This window comes from Akebia trifoliata, chromosome 10 (genome assembly GCF_017979445.1).
Source record: "Akebia trifoliata isolate Shusen 1 chromosome 10, ASM1797944v1, whole genome shotgun sequence".
NCBI lineage: Eukaryota > Viridiplantae > Streptophyta > Magnoliopsida > Ranunculales > Lardizabalaceae > Akebia > Akebia trifoliata.
Genome location: NC_141384.1, coordinates 4,924,340 through 4,939,971, shown reverse-complemented (window position 1 = coordinate 4,939,971; position 15,632 = coordinate 4,924,340). Strand labels below are relative to the sequence as shown.

The 15,632-nt window shown below is 38.7% G+C and overlaps 1 protein-coding gene across 2 annotated transcripts in view; it reads right to left on the bottom strand.

Annotated features, from left to right (window-relative positions):
• Nucleotides 1–15,632, bottom strand: part of LOC147392891 (pentatricopeptide (PPR) repeat-containing protein / CBS domain-containing protein) — a 30,553-nt gene that overhangs the window by 6,611 nt on the left and 8,310 nt on the right. For both annotated transcript variants that reach the window (XM_086455554.1, XM_086455553.1), the window contains exons 4-9: nt 14,809–14,903; nt 14,461–14,622; nt 14,302–14,370; nt 12,345–12,480; nt 10,230–10,462; nt 9,637–9,714 (exon numbers count right to left, since the gene is read on the bottom strand). In XM_086455554.1, the coding sequence (XP_086311680.1) occupies nt 9,637–9,714; nt 10,230–10,462; nt 12,345–12,480; nt 14,302–14,370; nt 14,461–14,622; nt 14,809–14,903 (773 nt within the window). The remainder of the gene's footprint in view (nt 1–9,636; nt 9,715–10,229; nt 10,463–12,344; nt 12,481–14,301; nt 14,371–14,460; nt 14,623–14,808; nt 14,904–15,632) is intronic.

Sequence of the window (15,632 nt, the reverse complement as noted above, 5' to 3'; positions counted from 1 at the left end):
TTGGCCATTTCATCCGCCATCATTAAAGTCTTTACCTGTATGATATACATTACATTCTTTATCAATTGATCTATAAAAGACCCTATTTTCTCCTTATGGATTGCACCATGTTATTCTTGTGTATCTTCAATTTCATTTTTTCCTTCCATTACTCCAAACATAACCTTACAATTTTTTGTAAATTTGTCATTCTTTTCCCTTAGGAGAAAAAAAACGTACACATGGCTCCTAGTTGTTTGATTCTTGGAAGTAAATGTTCATCTCTCTTTACATGGCTCCTAGGATAACATTTCAAATCCATTCATTTCTCCAAAGCTCCGTCCTCCATGCATTTTCCCACACCTTCTACTTTCATTATGTACATGACCATTTAAGTCCCTTCACATGATAATCATCTTTCAACTGGAATTCTTCAAAATAATTCATCTCTCTTCCCAAAACTATTTATTAATGATTTCTTCTAATCCACCTTGGGTGCACCTGCACTAATTTTTGTAAATTATCTCCTCACCTGGCACTAGTTCTATTATCAACAATATATCACACTATTCTTTTCACATCAACAATGTTATTCTGAAATATCATATCTACAATCATCACAACCACCCCCCTTTTACTTTTCATGAATACTAAAGTTCAACCCAATAAGTTTTTTGGCTTTTATCTCCATAAATGGATAGCATCAACTCTCCTTCAATTATTGCATCCACTAACTCTAGGTTCTTATATGTTTTAAATCTTTATTCCAAGTGGCAAGATAAATACTAGATTTTTTAGTATTAGATATGACATACTGTAATAAGGTGTATTACAATACAAATATCATGAATATTAAGATGAGATAAGATTAGGATATATATGGATTAGATTAGATTTTTTCAGACTTTGTTTTTTTTCAGTATTGCCTTTATTATTTTTACATAAACCCTATTAGGGTTCCTGTAATTATTAATTAAGAGAATGGACACAATCTTGTTCTTTCACATGGTATCAAAGCCTAAGCTCTAGAGAGATACAAAGATATTGGTACACCATTTTGCCACCAAAGTGGATCCAATCAGTTGAGGTAAATACCATTTAATCCATGGGACTATCCACACTGCACCTCCTTTATTTGTTTATTCAGGTTTTTCTTTGAACATATTGTATGCAATAGGCAACACAACGCCTTTAGCATCCAGGTTCTATAGTCATTTGTCACCCATCCTAGTTACCATCAGGGGCGGAGCTAGTAAGGAGACATTGGGAGCAATTGCCCCCACTCAACCTTTTTGGGCATTTTAGATACCCTTGAATTTATGCTTAAATTCGAGATTACCCCTGCATTTTGAACCACTGATATGCTCCGTTTGACCCTGTTGCCCCCACTCCCTCATCTCCCTCCAATTTACGCCCCCTCCCCCTCCAATTAACTATAAGTTTGCCCCCACTAAAAGAAAATCCTGGCTCCGCCCCTGGTTACCATCCTTAACCCCATTACCCTCATCCTTCCATCCTCAACATCATATCCTAGTATTCTAAATAACAAGATCAAAAGATCATCATCAATCTCGAGTTCTGTGATCTGATGACGCCCAATGAGATCCAGCCTCGTTGAACAGATTTTGTATTATTATGTAGTGAAAGAAAGATGTACTTCACCAAACCATATATGGTTTTGACTAGATGCAGAGGTAGATGTTGAGGCTCAATCCTAGTTTAGCTTGTCAATTTCCGAACCTTGGCACAAAATGAATCATGCCTTATTCAATGAGTAAGCTTGTACTTTTTGTTATGGCAATGAGTGTAGAGGTGTTGGGATTGCAAAAGCTCGTTGATAGAAGGAAAAACTTGGAAAAAAATCTGGTTGTGATGTTCACTTATCTACTGATAAGAGGTTTGATGAAATACTCAAAAAGAGATAATGAAAGCAAGGGCGTGAAATGGACGAGAAGATTCCACCAATGGTGCAAGAGATGGTGTACCAAGATCTCCCTGTTTTTCTAGAACTTAGACTCTAATATCTTGTGAAAGAATAAGATTGCATCTATTCTCTTTATTGATGATTAAAGGAACCCAAATAGGATTTATACATCAATAATAAAAGCAATCCAAATCATAAGGATACTTCATTTTGGAATGGAGAATGAGAACGATTCAGATGGAACGCAAGGTTTTCGAAATAAAGGGAGTTAGGGTTCATCGGAGAAGAGGGCTAGAGGTTAAGGAAAAGGGTAGAAGGTTTGAATCGAGGCTTCAGCTGTGGGAGGACAAAGCTCTTTGGGTATCTAAGCAACTGGATGCAGCAAGAACATCAATGCAGGTTTTCAGAGCCAAGTATTCGAAGGATGGTCGAATATTTCTGATTCAAGAAGAGCAAAACTATTATGGTAGATTTCTGAAACTACAACAGTTCTCGGAGAGACTACGTTCTCGAGGGTTAGTATTCCCGGAAGGTCGAGGAGGAAATGGATGGGGGGAAGTCAGCATCGCGTTTAAAACAGAGTTTATACAAGACGAGAAGATGAAGGCAGTGGTAGACGAGGGAGGAATGAAGTTTGCGTGGACTGAGGTAGTTAAAGGAGCTTCTACTGCGAAGGCAAGCCCAGAGGCTACAGAGGAAGTGGCAAATACCAGCGAGGGGACCAAACACGGCCACAATTCTGGGGTTATGCTAGCCAACAAGACAGTGGAGAAGCAAGCTCTCAATAATGGTATTTTGTTCGGAAAATGGAGATGGTCGTTTATTTGCAACTCAAACTCTTGGAAGGCTGATTGGGAAGGTTTCTTGAAGGAAGTAAAACTAAACCTCTCCCAATACTCGAAGATAAAATTGTTAGAATGGGAACCAGACATTCAGTTGTTGATGTTGGATAGCAGGAATGAATTTCTAAAGGTTAATATGAGGAGAACAGTCTCTGTAAGGAATAACACATTCACTTTACGTCCATGGTTTGCAGACTGTAACTCGTTAAAACCAGAATGGAAGGAAAGAGGGACTTGGGTCTGCGTTAACGGGTTACCTTTCCATCTATGGAAGAATCAGGCCTTCAGGAAGATAGGAGACCAGCTGGGAGGACTACTAGAGGTGGATAAGTACACCATTAGTTGTGCCAAACTGGATAGAGCGAGGATTAAGGTTGGATGCTCTCCATGGAAGATGCCCCGTGGATTGTATCTTTGGGTGGATGGGTTTCGATATATGGTAGGGGTCGAGGTGATAGGAGATGTAACAGCAAGGTTGGGGCCCATAGAGGAGTCGAAGGAAGATGCTATAGTAGAGATTAATAATACAGCAATAGGAAGCACACAGGAGGATAAGATAGTAGAGGTTCAAAATCAGGTTCAGGAAGGTATGGGTCAACTGGAGAAGAAGATGACTGGAGTTAGTGAGGAGGCCCGGGTATTATCAAAGCCGATAGGTAGAGGAGTGTTTAACAAGTCATCGTACTGGCGAAAATTCAAAAAGCGTAATAACATTAGGACACGTATCAGTAGCATTAATTACCGGAAGCCACGTCGTTGGGTATTTAATATCAATCGGATAGGAAGTTTGCTAGGTAAGGCAGCTAAGTCCATAGACTATAATAGGTGGCTGCGCAAGTATAAACTGATGAAGTGGTGTAAGCCGAAAGTGGTAGAGAGGTACAGGCCGAAAGTGATTGGATGTGTAGGGGCCCGTAAGGGGTCTAGTGGGCTTCAAGGAGTGAACAAAAGAGGGGCCCAATATACGAATTGGGTAGGGATGGACTGTGATGGTACAGTGGGAGTCCTCTTGGATAGGAGATGTTATGAACCAGGCCCAATAGTGAAGCCCAACTCAAAGGGAAAGTGTGTTAGAACTCGGCCCGATCCAAGTAAGTTAATTAAGAAATCTGGGCTGAAAACTAAATAGGCCTATGGGTGTTCTTATAGATCTCTAAAGCCTACTGGAGCCTCCAGTTATAAGAAGTTACGAAAGGGTAGCAGTTCGACTCTTTATCAGTCATATAAGGGCGATGCAGAGTTCAAAGGAAATAGGGAAATGGGTTTCAAAGGTCAGACGAAGAGCATCAATGGTTCCATTCGAAAGATCGCAACGAAGGAGAGTAGCAGGTTAAGTCCACGTCTAAGGAGTGTGTGCTACCCAGGGATATCAACATCAGGTTTATCAGAAGAGGTGGTAACGAAGTACCAACAGGAGGCCGATGAGGGACAGACCAATGCTGAAATGAATTTAGGCAGTGGGACGACATCAGAGGTTGATAGACAGAAGTGTAGGAGCAAGGAGGAGTCCAAGCATCACTTGGTAGCGGTTTCTAAAATTTGGGATAGATTTCGAGCGGACGTGTGGTGGCACCCAAGTCGATTTAAATCCGATGCTTTCCTGAGCAATTGTAGTCAAGGGATGTTTAATCCGGGAGCTTTGAAGGTTAGAAATTGTTTTGGCCTCTCTAATTACCAACAGGTACTCTCCATGTTTCTTGGTTCCCTAAATGCTGTCCATCCTTATTCTACGTTAGAATTTGTGCTTTCTTCCTTGGTTGCTTCGATGTCTGTCTCGTGTGGCCCTATTTATTTGAACAGGTTTCGATTGTCTCAAGCCCTCAAAGATTCCTGTCTTTCCTGTGAGCTCATCAGAGAGGAGGTAGAAAGAAGGGAGAACAGAAAAGAGGTTGGTCAGTTAGCTCTTGTACCATTAATTCCCACTCAGATTTCAGGGGAGGGGGTAATTGACAGTCGAACAGAGGCGTATAAAGATGGAAATTGGGAGGCCAGAGACATGAATGAGTCGCTAACGGAAACGCTAGAGGAAGGGGTAGCAAGGACGAGTTTGGAAACGGCGGAATGGTTAGCTAGGGAAGCGCTAAATTTGGCAGAAGAGTTTGGTTTAGTGCCAGAGGTAGGAGACAACGAACTTTCCTTGATATTGAAGGTGGCTATTGGAGATTCGAGAGATAGAGCTATTTTAGAGGAAGAATTTAGACAAATCAGCAAAGTGTTTGGAATTGAGGATAAGAACGAGCAAGTTTTAGCTGAGAATAATCAGGAAATCCGGAGTTACAGAGATGGATTAAACAACGAATTGGTAGTTGTCGCGCCCCTGGAGATGACTAGGAGTTCTTTAGGACCACGAGTGAATAAGGAATGGGATAGGGAGGATAAGAGGTAGGTGGTCAGTTATGTTGGTGGGCCTTCGTTTTTGTGTCCAATGACGTTAAGAATTTTACCTTGGAATGTGAAAGGGTTGGGGGATAGGGGTAAAAGGGCAGCCGTGAAAACTTTTATTAGAAGTAAGAACCCCATTATTGTTACGCTGCAGGAATCTAAGCTAGCAAAGTGTGATGACAGTTTGATTAAGGAAATTTGGGGAAGAAATATTGGCTGGATAGATCTTCCTGCTATAGGCTCGGCTGGTGGGATTTTGATGATGTGGAACAAAGATTGGATCCAAGTGACGGATAGTCTAGTAGGAGCCTTCTCAACTTCTATTCTTTGCAAGAGGATGGATGAGGAGTTTCAATGGGTGTTTTCCGGGATTTATGGTCCAACCATTAACAGAGAGAGAGTTCAATTTTGGGAGGAACTTGAAGATATAGCGGGTTATTGGGATAAACCTAGGGTGTTGGGGGGGGACTTCAATATTACAAGGTTTACCCACGAGAAGAATAGGGGTTCGTATATCTCTAAAGGCATGAGAGATTTCAATGATTTTATTAATAGACATTGCCTGATGGACTTTCCTCTTCTGGGCAGACGTTTCACTTGGTCCAACAATCAGAGTAACATAAGGATGTCCAGATTGGATAGGTTTCTGATAGATAATGAGAGGGAGGAAGTGTTTCATAACGTTATTCACTCAGCCAGTTCTAGTTCAGTGTCTGATCATACCCCTATCTTCCTGGAAGCAGGATATCCTAAGAAACATCCTCTCCCGTTCAGATTTGAGAATATGTGGTTAGTTCAACCCAACTTCCAAGACCTTGTCAAGACTTGGTGGATTGAATGCCCCGCTACAGGAAACCCGGGAAATGTGTTTAAGAATAACCTTAGGTTCTTGAAGGAGAAATTGAAGGTATGGAATAAAGAGGTTCTAGGAAGACTAGATGTGAACAAAAAGGAGATCATGACTATAATCGAGGTTTTGGACAAGAAAGAAGAAGAAGGGACGCTGCAGGCGGAAGAAAGAAGTAAAAGAATGGAAATGAAATTGGAATACCAAAGAACGGCGCTTATGGAGGAGATTAGTTGGAAACAAAAGTCAAGGGTCAAGTGGTTGAAAGAAGGGGATAATAACACAAAATTCTTCCACAAAATAGCCAATTTTCATAGAAGAAGTAATCAACTCGATAAGCTGTTCATCAAGGATATCATGGTGGCATGAGAAGATGAGATTAGAGAAGGGGTGATAGATTACTATAAAGATTTGTACAAAGAGAAAGAACCTTTAAGACCACTGCCGGAGAATCTAGAGTTTAATTTGTTAGATCAGGAAGATAGGGAGTGGTTGGAAAGACAAATTGGGGAGGAGGAAGTTAGATCAGTTCTTTTCTCTATGAGCGGGGATAAGGCTCCGGGGCCAGACGGATTTACGATGGCTTTCTTCAAACATTGCTGGGATATTGTTTCGATAGATTTCATGAAAATCATCAAAGAATTGCAGGACAAAAATGGTTTGGATTACAGTCTTAATAGCACCTTTGTGGCTTTGATTCCCAAGAGAGTTGGGGCGAACAAATTAAGCGAATTCAGACCCATTAGCTTGGTGGGCTCGGTTTACAAAATTATCTCAAATGTGCTAGCCTCGAGATTGAAAGTTATTCTCCCCAAATTGATTGAAGACGAACAAGGGACTTTCCTTAGGGGTAGACAAATTCTTGATGGAGTGTTAATGGCCAATGAATATCTTGACTCAAGAATTAAGGATAAGAAAGATGGGATGATAGGGAAAATTGACTTACAAAAGGCTTACGATCATGTGAGTTGGGACTTCTTGGAGTATATGATGGGGAGAATGGGATTTGGGGTGAAGTGGATCGGTTGAATTATGAAATGCATTACAACGGTTTCCTACTCGGTGCTTGTCAATGGTAGTCCGGCTGGCTATTTTAGGGGGTCGAGAGGGTTGAGACAAGGGGATCCACTATCTCCCTTCTTATTCCTTATAGTAGCTGAAGCTTTGGGTAGATTGTTTAGAAGAGCTGTTGAATTAGGGAGATTATCGGGGTTTAGGGTGAATGATGGTCCTCTGATTTCACACTTACAATTTGCGGATGATACTTTGGTGTTCTTAGATCACTCCAGAGACCAAGTGAGGGTGCTTCGAGTTTTATTGTGTTGTTATGAGGCAATTTCAGGTTTACATATCAATCTGCAAAAGAGTAAGCTTTTTGGGGTAGGAGATGTGAGTGACATTCATTTGATGGCCGCCATTCTGGGTTGTGGGCATGATACACTACCTATGTCTTATTTGGGTTTACCATTGGGAGCACCTTACAAGAGTATAAAAATTTGGGAGGGGGTGATTGAGAAATTGGAGAAAAAATTGAGTACTTGGAAGGCGAAGTATCTGTCTAAAGGGGGGAGAGTAACTTTGATAAAAAGTACCTTAACGAGTATTCCGGTTTACTTTCTCTCGTTGTTCACGCTTCCAAGGTCTGTCGAGTTTAGACTGGAAAAGATGATGAGGAATTTTTTATGGAATGATAGGCATGGGAGAAGGAAGTATCACCTAGTCAAGTGGAAGATTATCTGTAAGCCCAAGAAGAAAGGGGGTTTGGGGATTAGGGGTCTTAGACTTGCTAATAGAGCTCTGTTAGGGAAATGGATTTGGAGGTTTGGGGAGGAGAAGGATAACCTTTGGAGGAGGATCATCACGGCCAAATATGGGGAAGAGAGACTAGGTTGGTATAGCAATGAAGCCAAAGGCACGTATGGGTGTAGTATTTGGAAGGGGATTCAAAAAGTAAGAGAGGAGTTTGAGAAAGGAATCAGATTCAAGGCAGGAAAGGGGGACAAAATTAGATTTTGGGAGGATAGTTGGGGTGGCACATCGCCTCTAGCGGCTCAATTTCCGTCTTTGTACGCTTGTTCTCGAAAAAAAAATGAACTATACAACAGTGTGTTTGATTAGCAATGATTCCAGCTCTTCTTGGGATTTGGGGTTTAGGAGAAATTTTAATGATTGGGAGCTAACTGAGGTGACATCTTTCCTTGAGCTTTTGAATTCGCGACTTCTCGATGTGAGTAATCAGGACAGGTGGGAATGGACGAGGACGAAGGACTTGAGATTCTCTGTTAGATCTTTTCATAATTGGCTAAACACTCATATAGATCGATCATCCATGGGAACCAGTATTTGGTCCAATTCAATTCCTTCCAAAATTTCTTTTTTTGTGTGGTTGGCTTGCCTTGGTAAAATTCTAACATTAGATAACTTGATCATTCGGGGATGGATTACACCTAATTGTTGCCCGCTTTGTTTGAAGGATGAAGAGTCTGTTGACCATATTTTAATCCATTGTTCCTTTTCTCACAATATTTGGTCATATTTTCTTGGGTTATTTTATATTCAGTGGGTCTTTCCTAGTAAGTTCTCCTCGTTGGTAGAAGGGTGGGCCAATAATGATTTCTCTCCCAGAAAAAGATTCCTTTGGGCTATTCTTCCCTCGGCTATTGCTTGGGGGGTGTGGAACGAGAGAAATAATAGGGTTTTCAATGGCAAGACGAGAAGTGATCACGGCAACTTCTTGGAGATCTTGGGTTTGTTGTACTTATGGTCCAAGCAGAACATACAATTCAAGGGGAATACTTTTGATGATTTTGTCTTTAGATGGAGTTTTTTATGTAATTCTTGATGTTTTTGCTTTCTTTCTGTAGCTCTTTGAGAGGCTTTCTCGGCCTCCTGTAATCTGTTTTCCCTCCTTTTTCAATATATTATACTTTTCAAAAAAAAAAAAAAAAAGCAATCCAATATAGAAACAAACTCTAAGCAAATCTAATCTAATCCATAGATATCCTAATCTTATCTCATCCTAATATTCATGATATGGTATGGTGTATCACAGTACACCTTATTACAGTGCATCTTATGTAATACTTTAACAAGATTAACTTCTTTATCCACGTTCATCAGTTTAATAAGGAAAGACAATCACGTAGTCTTTGAGTTCAAAAAGTTTGTGATTAGGAATAGCGATAGAAAGTGACACAACAATGATCTGGCCTATTCTTCTCCCATATCTACTTCCATGAAACTAAGTGTCATGTATAGAGTATGTCCTAGCCAGAGTAACACCCCAATATAATCACAGTGCATCACCTATAGGGACAGCCTAAAATGAATTGAAGTGAACCATGGATCAATGGTTCGTGATAAGATATGACAACATTTTTAAACCAGCAATCAAACTGACACAACTCCCCAACAGTCCCTCGATAAAGGTGCCACATATTCTTACTTCAAAAATTATCATTTAAAGATCCCAATGATATGGAAATCTTTTGCATCACTTACAAACTGGTGAATATAGTAAGCCACAAATACCATTAGGCTAGGCAATTTATAGAGTAACCACCTCATGAAAAGTAACAAAACCACGAGATGAAAATGAAATAGTACTACTGAATTTTCCTTTCCTCAACAATTTGAAGGGAGGACAAGAATTTCTTACGCACCATGCTTCCTCTACTTGTCCAAGATACCCCTTTCCATTTTGCAATAATATTTGAAAGAAGTTTTCTAGCAGCATCAACCTAACAAAGAAACAACACAAATTAAAAAGTAATAATATGAAATTCACAACATCCCTATCATATGCTATGAGGAATTTACACATAAAAAATTAGAATAATGAAACAACATATATCTAGATCCAAAAACCAATAGAAGAATACTAGTTAGAAGAATGTGTTGGCATTTAGATGTTGCACAAACATAATGCGTATGAGTGCAATGCAAACATGTATAATCAATCTATATAACTACACGAATATAAATGATGATGATTAGATATATGCATGTGCATAACCAATGCATTCTTTTGACTACATGAAAATAGCATTTGATCAGACTTAATAAAATATTTGGTGCTTAGCTATGAAAAATAAAATATTGGCCAATGAAGTTGCTAATGCATTGGAAAAGGAAGGTATTCAACAATCCAAGTATATTGGATGCCTTTCCTACTGTACACTCATCCCACAATTAAAGAAATATATTTCACATGAAAAGCCCTATTGTACATTTTACATGGCAAATAGAATGCTACCTGACCATTGTTTATTGCTGCCTCCATGAGAAGCTCATCAGCTTCAACTTGAATTGCTGGAGAGATGACTCCAGCAGTATCTGGCCACATGCGTGAGTGTAGACTTTTGACCATGCTATACTCTCCTTTAATGGAAAACGTCCGCATCATAGAAAGATAGAGATGCGGCTTTGGACGCAGGTCTGGATTTACACCAGCTCGCTTCAGTATCTCTCCAAATATACAAAGTGTACCTATATATGTTAGAAAACATTAACTTCTAGTTGAAGTATCACTTCCTTACATAAAGTACTCTTAGCTTTTAGTTAATAAAGTTCAAAATTATTGATTATGTTTAACAGGGAGAAGTTTTATGCAGCAATATTACAAAAAGCTTGATTACAGTGGAGGCTTTTTTTGCCCATGTGGAAGCTTGATAAAGATTGTCCATAAGATAGAGAAGACTAACTAAATTGGCCACAGAGGTAATGCCCTTCGCCAACATCATGCCTATACCCCACCATGTATATATACTTTCTCCAACAAACCAAAGCCAATGAATTTTTAATCACAAAAAAGGCAAAAGTACTGCAACTCCTTTTGCAACATTTTGGATTGCTATTGTAATGAAACCTGCCAAATGGGCGATGCTAAGATGGCAAATTGTGGACCTTTTTAGCCAGACACCTAAGCTGTCATGTGTAAAGAAAGCTCACTACCAGCGGAGACTTCTGGAATGTCGCTTCATTTCCAACAACATTGGGCTTGATTGGGTTTGTGACAAGGAGATTGTGTATGCATTTGTGGGCTGGTCTATCACTCCTTTACGATTCATGTTCTTGCAGGCATATGCTTTGGTATGCTGACTAGAGCTCAGTATTAGTTTCATTTTAACTTCGTAACCTCTTGAAGTTGCCAGCTAGCTTAGTTGGCAAAGTCTATGGGTGATGATATGATAGACCTGGATTCAATTTCTGCCATCACCAAGTTACTGATCTCATAAAAAACAGGCCTATTAATCAAAATAAATAAACAAATAAATTATAAGCTCTTCAAAAGTAGCACGGATGAATCCCAAAAAGGCTGTTTGTATATTCAACTGGGTGAGGATGGAGTTTGGTATGGTTTCAATCTTGTAATAGTAGCTGTGTGTGAATCAGGAGAGTCCCACATTGTTCCTGCCATGGCTATTATGTTTCAGTAAAAGTTGCAGCAACCAAATCTGAAGTGTCTCAGCAGGACATTTATGTGTCGATATTATTGACTTGCTCACACATAAGAAATAGGATGGTGCACACTTAACAAAACATAACAGCCATGACAGGAAAAACGTGGAACTTTGGTTCAAACGGCTGAATTACAAGATAGAAATCATACAGGACTCCATCCTCACCTAGTTCAATCTACAAGTAGCCTCTTTGGGATTCCTCTTTGCTACTTCTGACGATCTTAAAAGGCTAAAATGAAATTAAGATTGAGCTTTAGTCAGCGCATACAAGCATATGCCAAGGATTAAAAATGAAAATACAAAGTCCACAAGAACCAAGGCTGCATCATCAAAAACAAGAACCATCTTGGAATACCTTCTGCTTCTTATCCTAACCATAGTCACAAAGTCGGAGTACGGGTTTAAAACGGCAAGGGAAAACTTCAGAAAAAGTGTTCAAAACAGGAAAAAAAATGATGAAAATAAAAGATGAAAAATATATTAAAAGTTAGGAAAAAATATAGATCTAATGAAAATTCATAAAATCAAGTTATTATCATCAACTCCCATATTTTTATATTAATGAATTACCAGATTCTATTATGTATCAAATCCCACGTTTAAAAAAAAAGAGAGAATGTTTAAATTTTTGTCCCTGTGAAAAAACGGGAAAAGTTGGAAAAAAAAATGGCTTTTTTTGTTATAAATGAAAAAGTCTAATTTTTTTTTTTAATTGTCAGGGATGCAAGTAGCATTTTAAATGTGTTTTTTTTTTTAAATCGCCGATTTTTGTTACTATGATCCTAACTCGCTTGTATTTCTTTGGGTGGCACAATTACAGGATGATGAAACAAATTTGAATAATATCAGAGCTCTCCATAACTATGAAACAAAATTAGAGCTTTAGAAGGATTAAATAAGTAAATTACCTTTAGTCGAGCCACAATTCAGCAGTGCATCAATCATTGCAGTATACGCAATTCGATCAATAAAAAGATCATGCAATGATTTCATTTCCACCACAATCTTCTGAACAGAAACTAGGTCTTTGACATGTCCAAGACCCTGTGAAAACAAATTTTCTCTCTAATTTTAGTGTAGAGGAAAAAACTAGAACATTGTTTTAAAATCATCTAGCAAATATTTAGAAGTCCATGGTTGTGTGTGTTTTTGGAGTGTGTAAGGTGGAGTGTTTTCCATCCAAACACATTAATGTTTCAGAAGGGGCCAATTATAGTTCAAATGACAATTTGGGACCTAATTATTGGAAAAGTTAGTAGAAGATTTGGGATCTTGGGAGTCTAGGTTCCTATCTAAAAGTGTAAAGTTGATCCACATTAACAATTCCATTTCTTGCATCCGTCTGTATGTTCTATCCTTGTTCTCCATTCCAAATTAATCGTGAAGCAAATTGATAAATTTCTCAATGACTTCTTGTGGAATGATAAGGAAAACTTCCCCAATACCATCTTGTTGACTCAAAGATGGTTTAATCCCCTAAGAAAGGAGGTGGATTCGGTATACTCAATTTAAAGGTCATGAATGTGGCTTTGCTTTGAAAGTGGTTGTGGAAATCCTTTGGACAAAATTTATCTAAGAAACATATGAGTACGGGAACTTTGGATGGGAGAACGGAGAGGTCAGATCTTCTTATGGGTGTGGAAGGGTATCCAGAATGGCTTGATCAAGTTCTGCAACGGGGGGGAGGGGGGCTTAAAAGTACGTCAAGGTAATAGAGTTCACTTTGGGGAAGATTTCAATTCAATCTTTTCAACAAATGCTAGACTGCTCAAGATACTCTTGCTTCCAAAGTCCTCTCTAAGTTAGTCTTTCTTTTTTGTTTGGATTGCCGCCCTGGATGAGATGTTGACAATGGACAACTTAATCATCCATCAAGGTATCATTGTTGACTTTTTCTCTCCAAGTAAAATTAGAAGTGAAATTGTAACCACATTCATTGCAAATGAAGCTACTTGCCATCTCATGAAAACGATGGAACGATTGATGGATGGCGGTGACTCATCATGCATCTATCTAAGAAAGGAAATAGGGGCTGGTACTCGACTCTGTGAATTTGTTTAGCTGGGATGGGAACTTCTCTACCATACATAGATAGGATTAGCCGGACAAAATGAGGGCAATAAATTCAATTCGTAGTGCACTAGTAGCAAATAGAGCCCCCCCTCCCCAAGCAAGCGGGGCTTAGTCAAGGCAAGCTGTAGCGCGCTAGAAAAGTAAGGCCCCTCAGAGATTGTATAGGTGAAGTGTAGTCATGTTCTTGTTATGGAGCGCTCTACTAATATATAGTTATCTTATACAATATTGATCCATTTCTTTAGTATCCTTCCCCAATCTATTTTATCTTAGTTCGAAATTAGAATTTCATGGCCTTTAATACCAGGGAAAAGATTCTATTCAAAGTTTGTTCAAGGTCTATGGAAGAAAAGGAACAAGATATTTGAAGAGAAGGAACTTAGTGCCTGATATTACCCTTAGTAAGAAAACTTTCATCTTCAATTGGTCTAAACTCTTCCAACAGTTTCAAGGTTTAAACTCATCATCAAAACCCTTATCCTAAAGATTTGGGATCAACTAAAAAAATCTTCTTCCTCCATTCAATTCTATCTAGAGGCATGTCTTCTATTATTGAAAGGGTGTTCATATCTGCTTTCACTACCTCAATCCACATTCTTTTGGGGTTTCCTCTTGCTCTTTTAGAACCGTCAACTTATTTATGTCTAATTGAAATGTAATCGGCCTTTGTTAAACATGCCTAAACCATCTCAATCGACTTTCTCTTCGTTTATCACCTATTGGAGCTAGTACTACATTTCACAAATGCAAAAATAATGGAGACACATATATGGAAAAAATGAAATAATTTACCTTAAGTAAGGTAGTGTAAGTGACAGAATCTGGAAAAAGATCATCACGTTTAACCTTTTGTGCTTCATCCTGCAAAAAGTAGGAATAATTATTCACGTACCGTTGGCAAAACTTTAGCACCAAATTAAGAATGGCATGGCTGGCATTAGTGATTAAAACCTTCATTTCAGAAAAAAACTGCATTGCAGCATCCATTTTTCCAGACTTTACACATGCAAAGATTAAAGTATTATAGGTGAGTCGATCGGGCTTCAATCCTTGACGTAATATTTCATCATGTACAGTTAAAGCATCCTCAGGAAAGCCAGTGTTTATATATCCCTGAAGAAGAAAGATCAAACCCTTAAGAAAAGCTACATATAATTTCCACATTAAAATTCAAAAATTGGTCTGAAATTGCATTCGAATGCAGTAACATCTTAACTCCAGCAATCATAAGCAAAACTGGCTAAAAAGACAAGAATCTTGAAATATTTAGTCTTACTGAACAATAGGTTAACATAAAACCTTCATTAGTAGGTTGTACATGAAGATCGAAGGACCGGCTTCATGAAGCACATAGCGATAACGTGCAAGAAGACCATTAGCACGGCGTAGATCCCCTGCACTAAACCCGTGCAAGTTAGGAGAAATGTATTTATTTTAAATGGAATTCATATTCAGAAAGTCGACCTTACCATGGCCAACCTATAGAAAAGGCATTTAGCTCAGGGAAATTAGAACATACAAGTTACAAAAAATTAAGGCAAAAACACCACCGGAAGCATGCTTTTCTATTCATCAATTGCAGGAGCCTACTAAAACAGCAGCCACCCCCGCTACCGTTTTTTCTAGGAAAAAATAAAGAGGGCAAAGCCCAAAAGATATTCTAATTTCCAGTTGAATTTACATACAGGTCAAGCATTCTCTCAGCAGACTCAAAGCCCATCTTAAACAGCCTAGAAGTCATGTTCATCTATTTGAACTTCGTTCAAGGTCAACTATATGTTGGAAAAAAGTATTCTCATTCAGAATCAAGGGTACTAGTACCAAGAAGGAAATGGACGAACCCTTTTTCCTATTTTAAATGAACAAACCTCCTCAGAAGACCATCCTTGTTGAAAAATTATTTTTCTATTTATTTTTCTTAAAGTGATCTAAAGACTCTAGTAATATCAATGCTCATAAGTTTCATGTATCAGATGAATCTGAGACAGATTTTAACCTAAACTATTTGGTTCTTGCAGCACCCTTGTGAACAGGTGCAACAAAGAATTACTGTTAACCACATACTCCAGTTGATATTCAATGTTAGGGAAATGGTAACCTTTATTAAATATCTTAGATAGAAG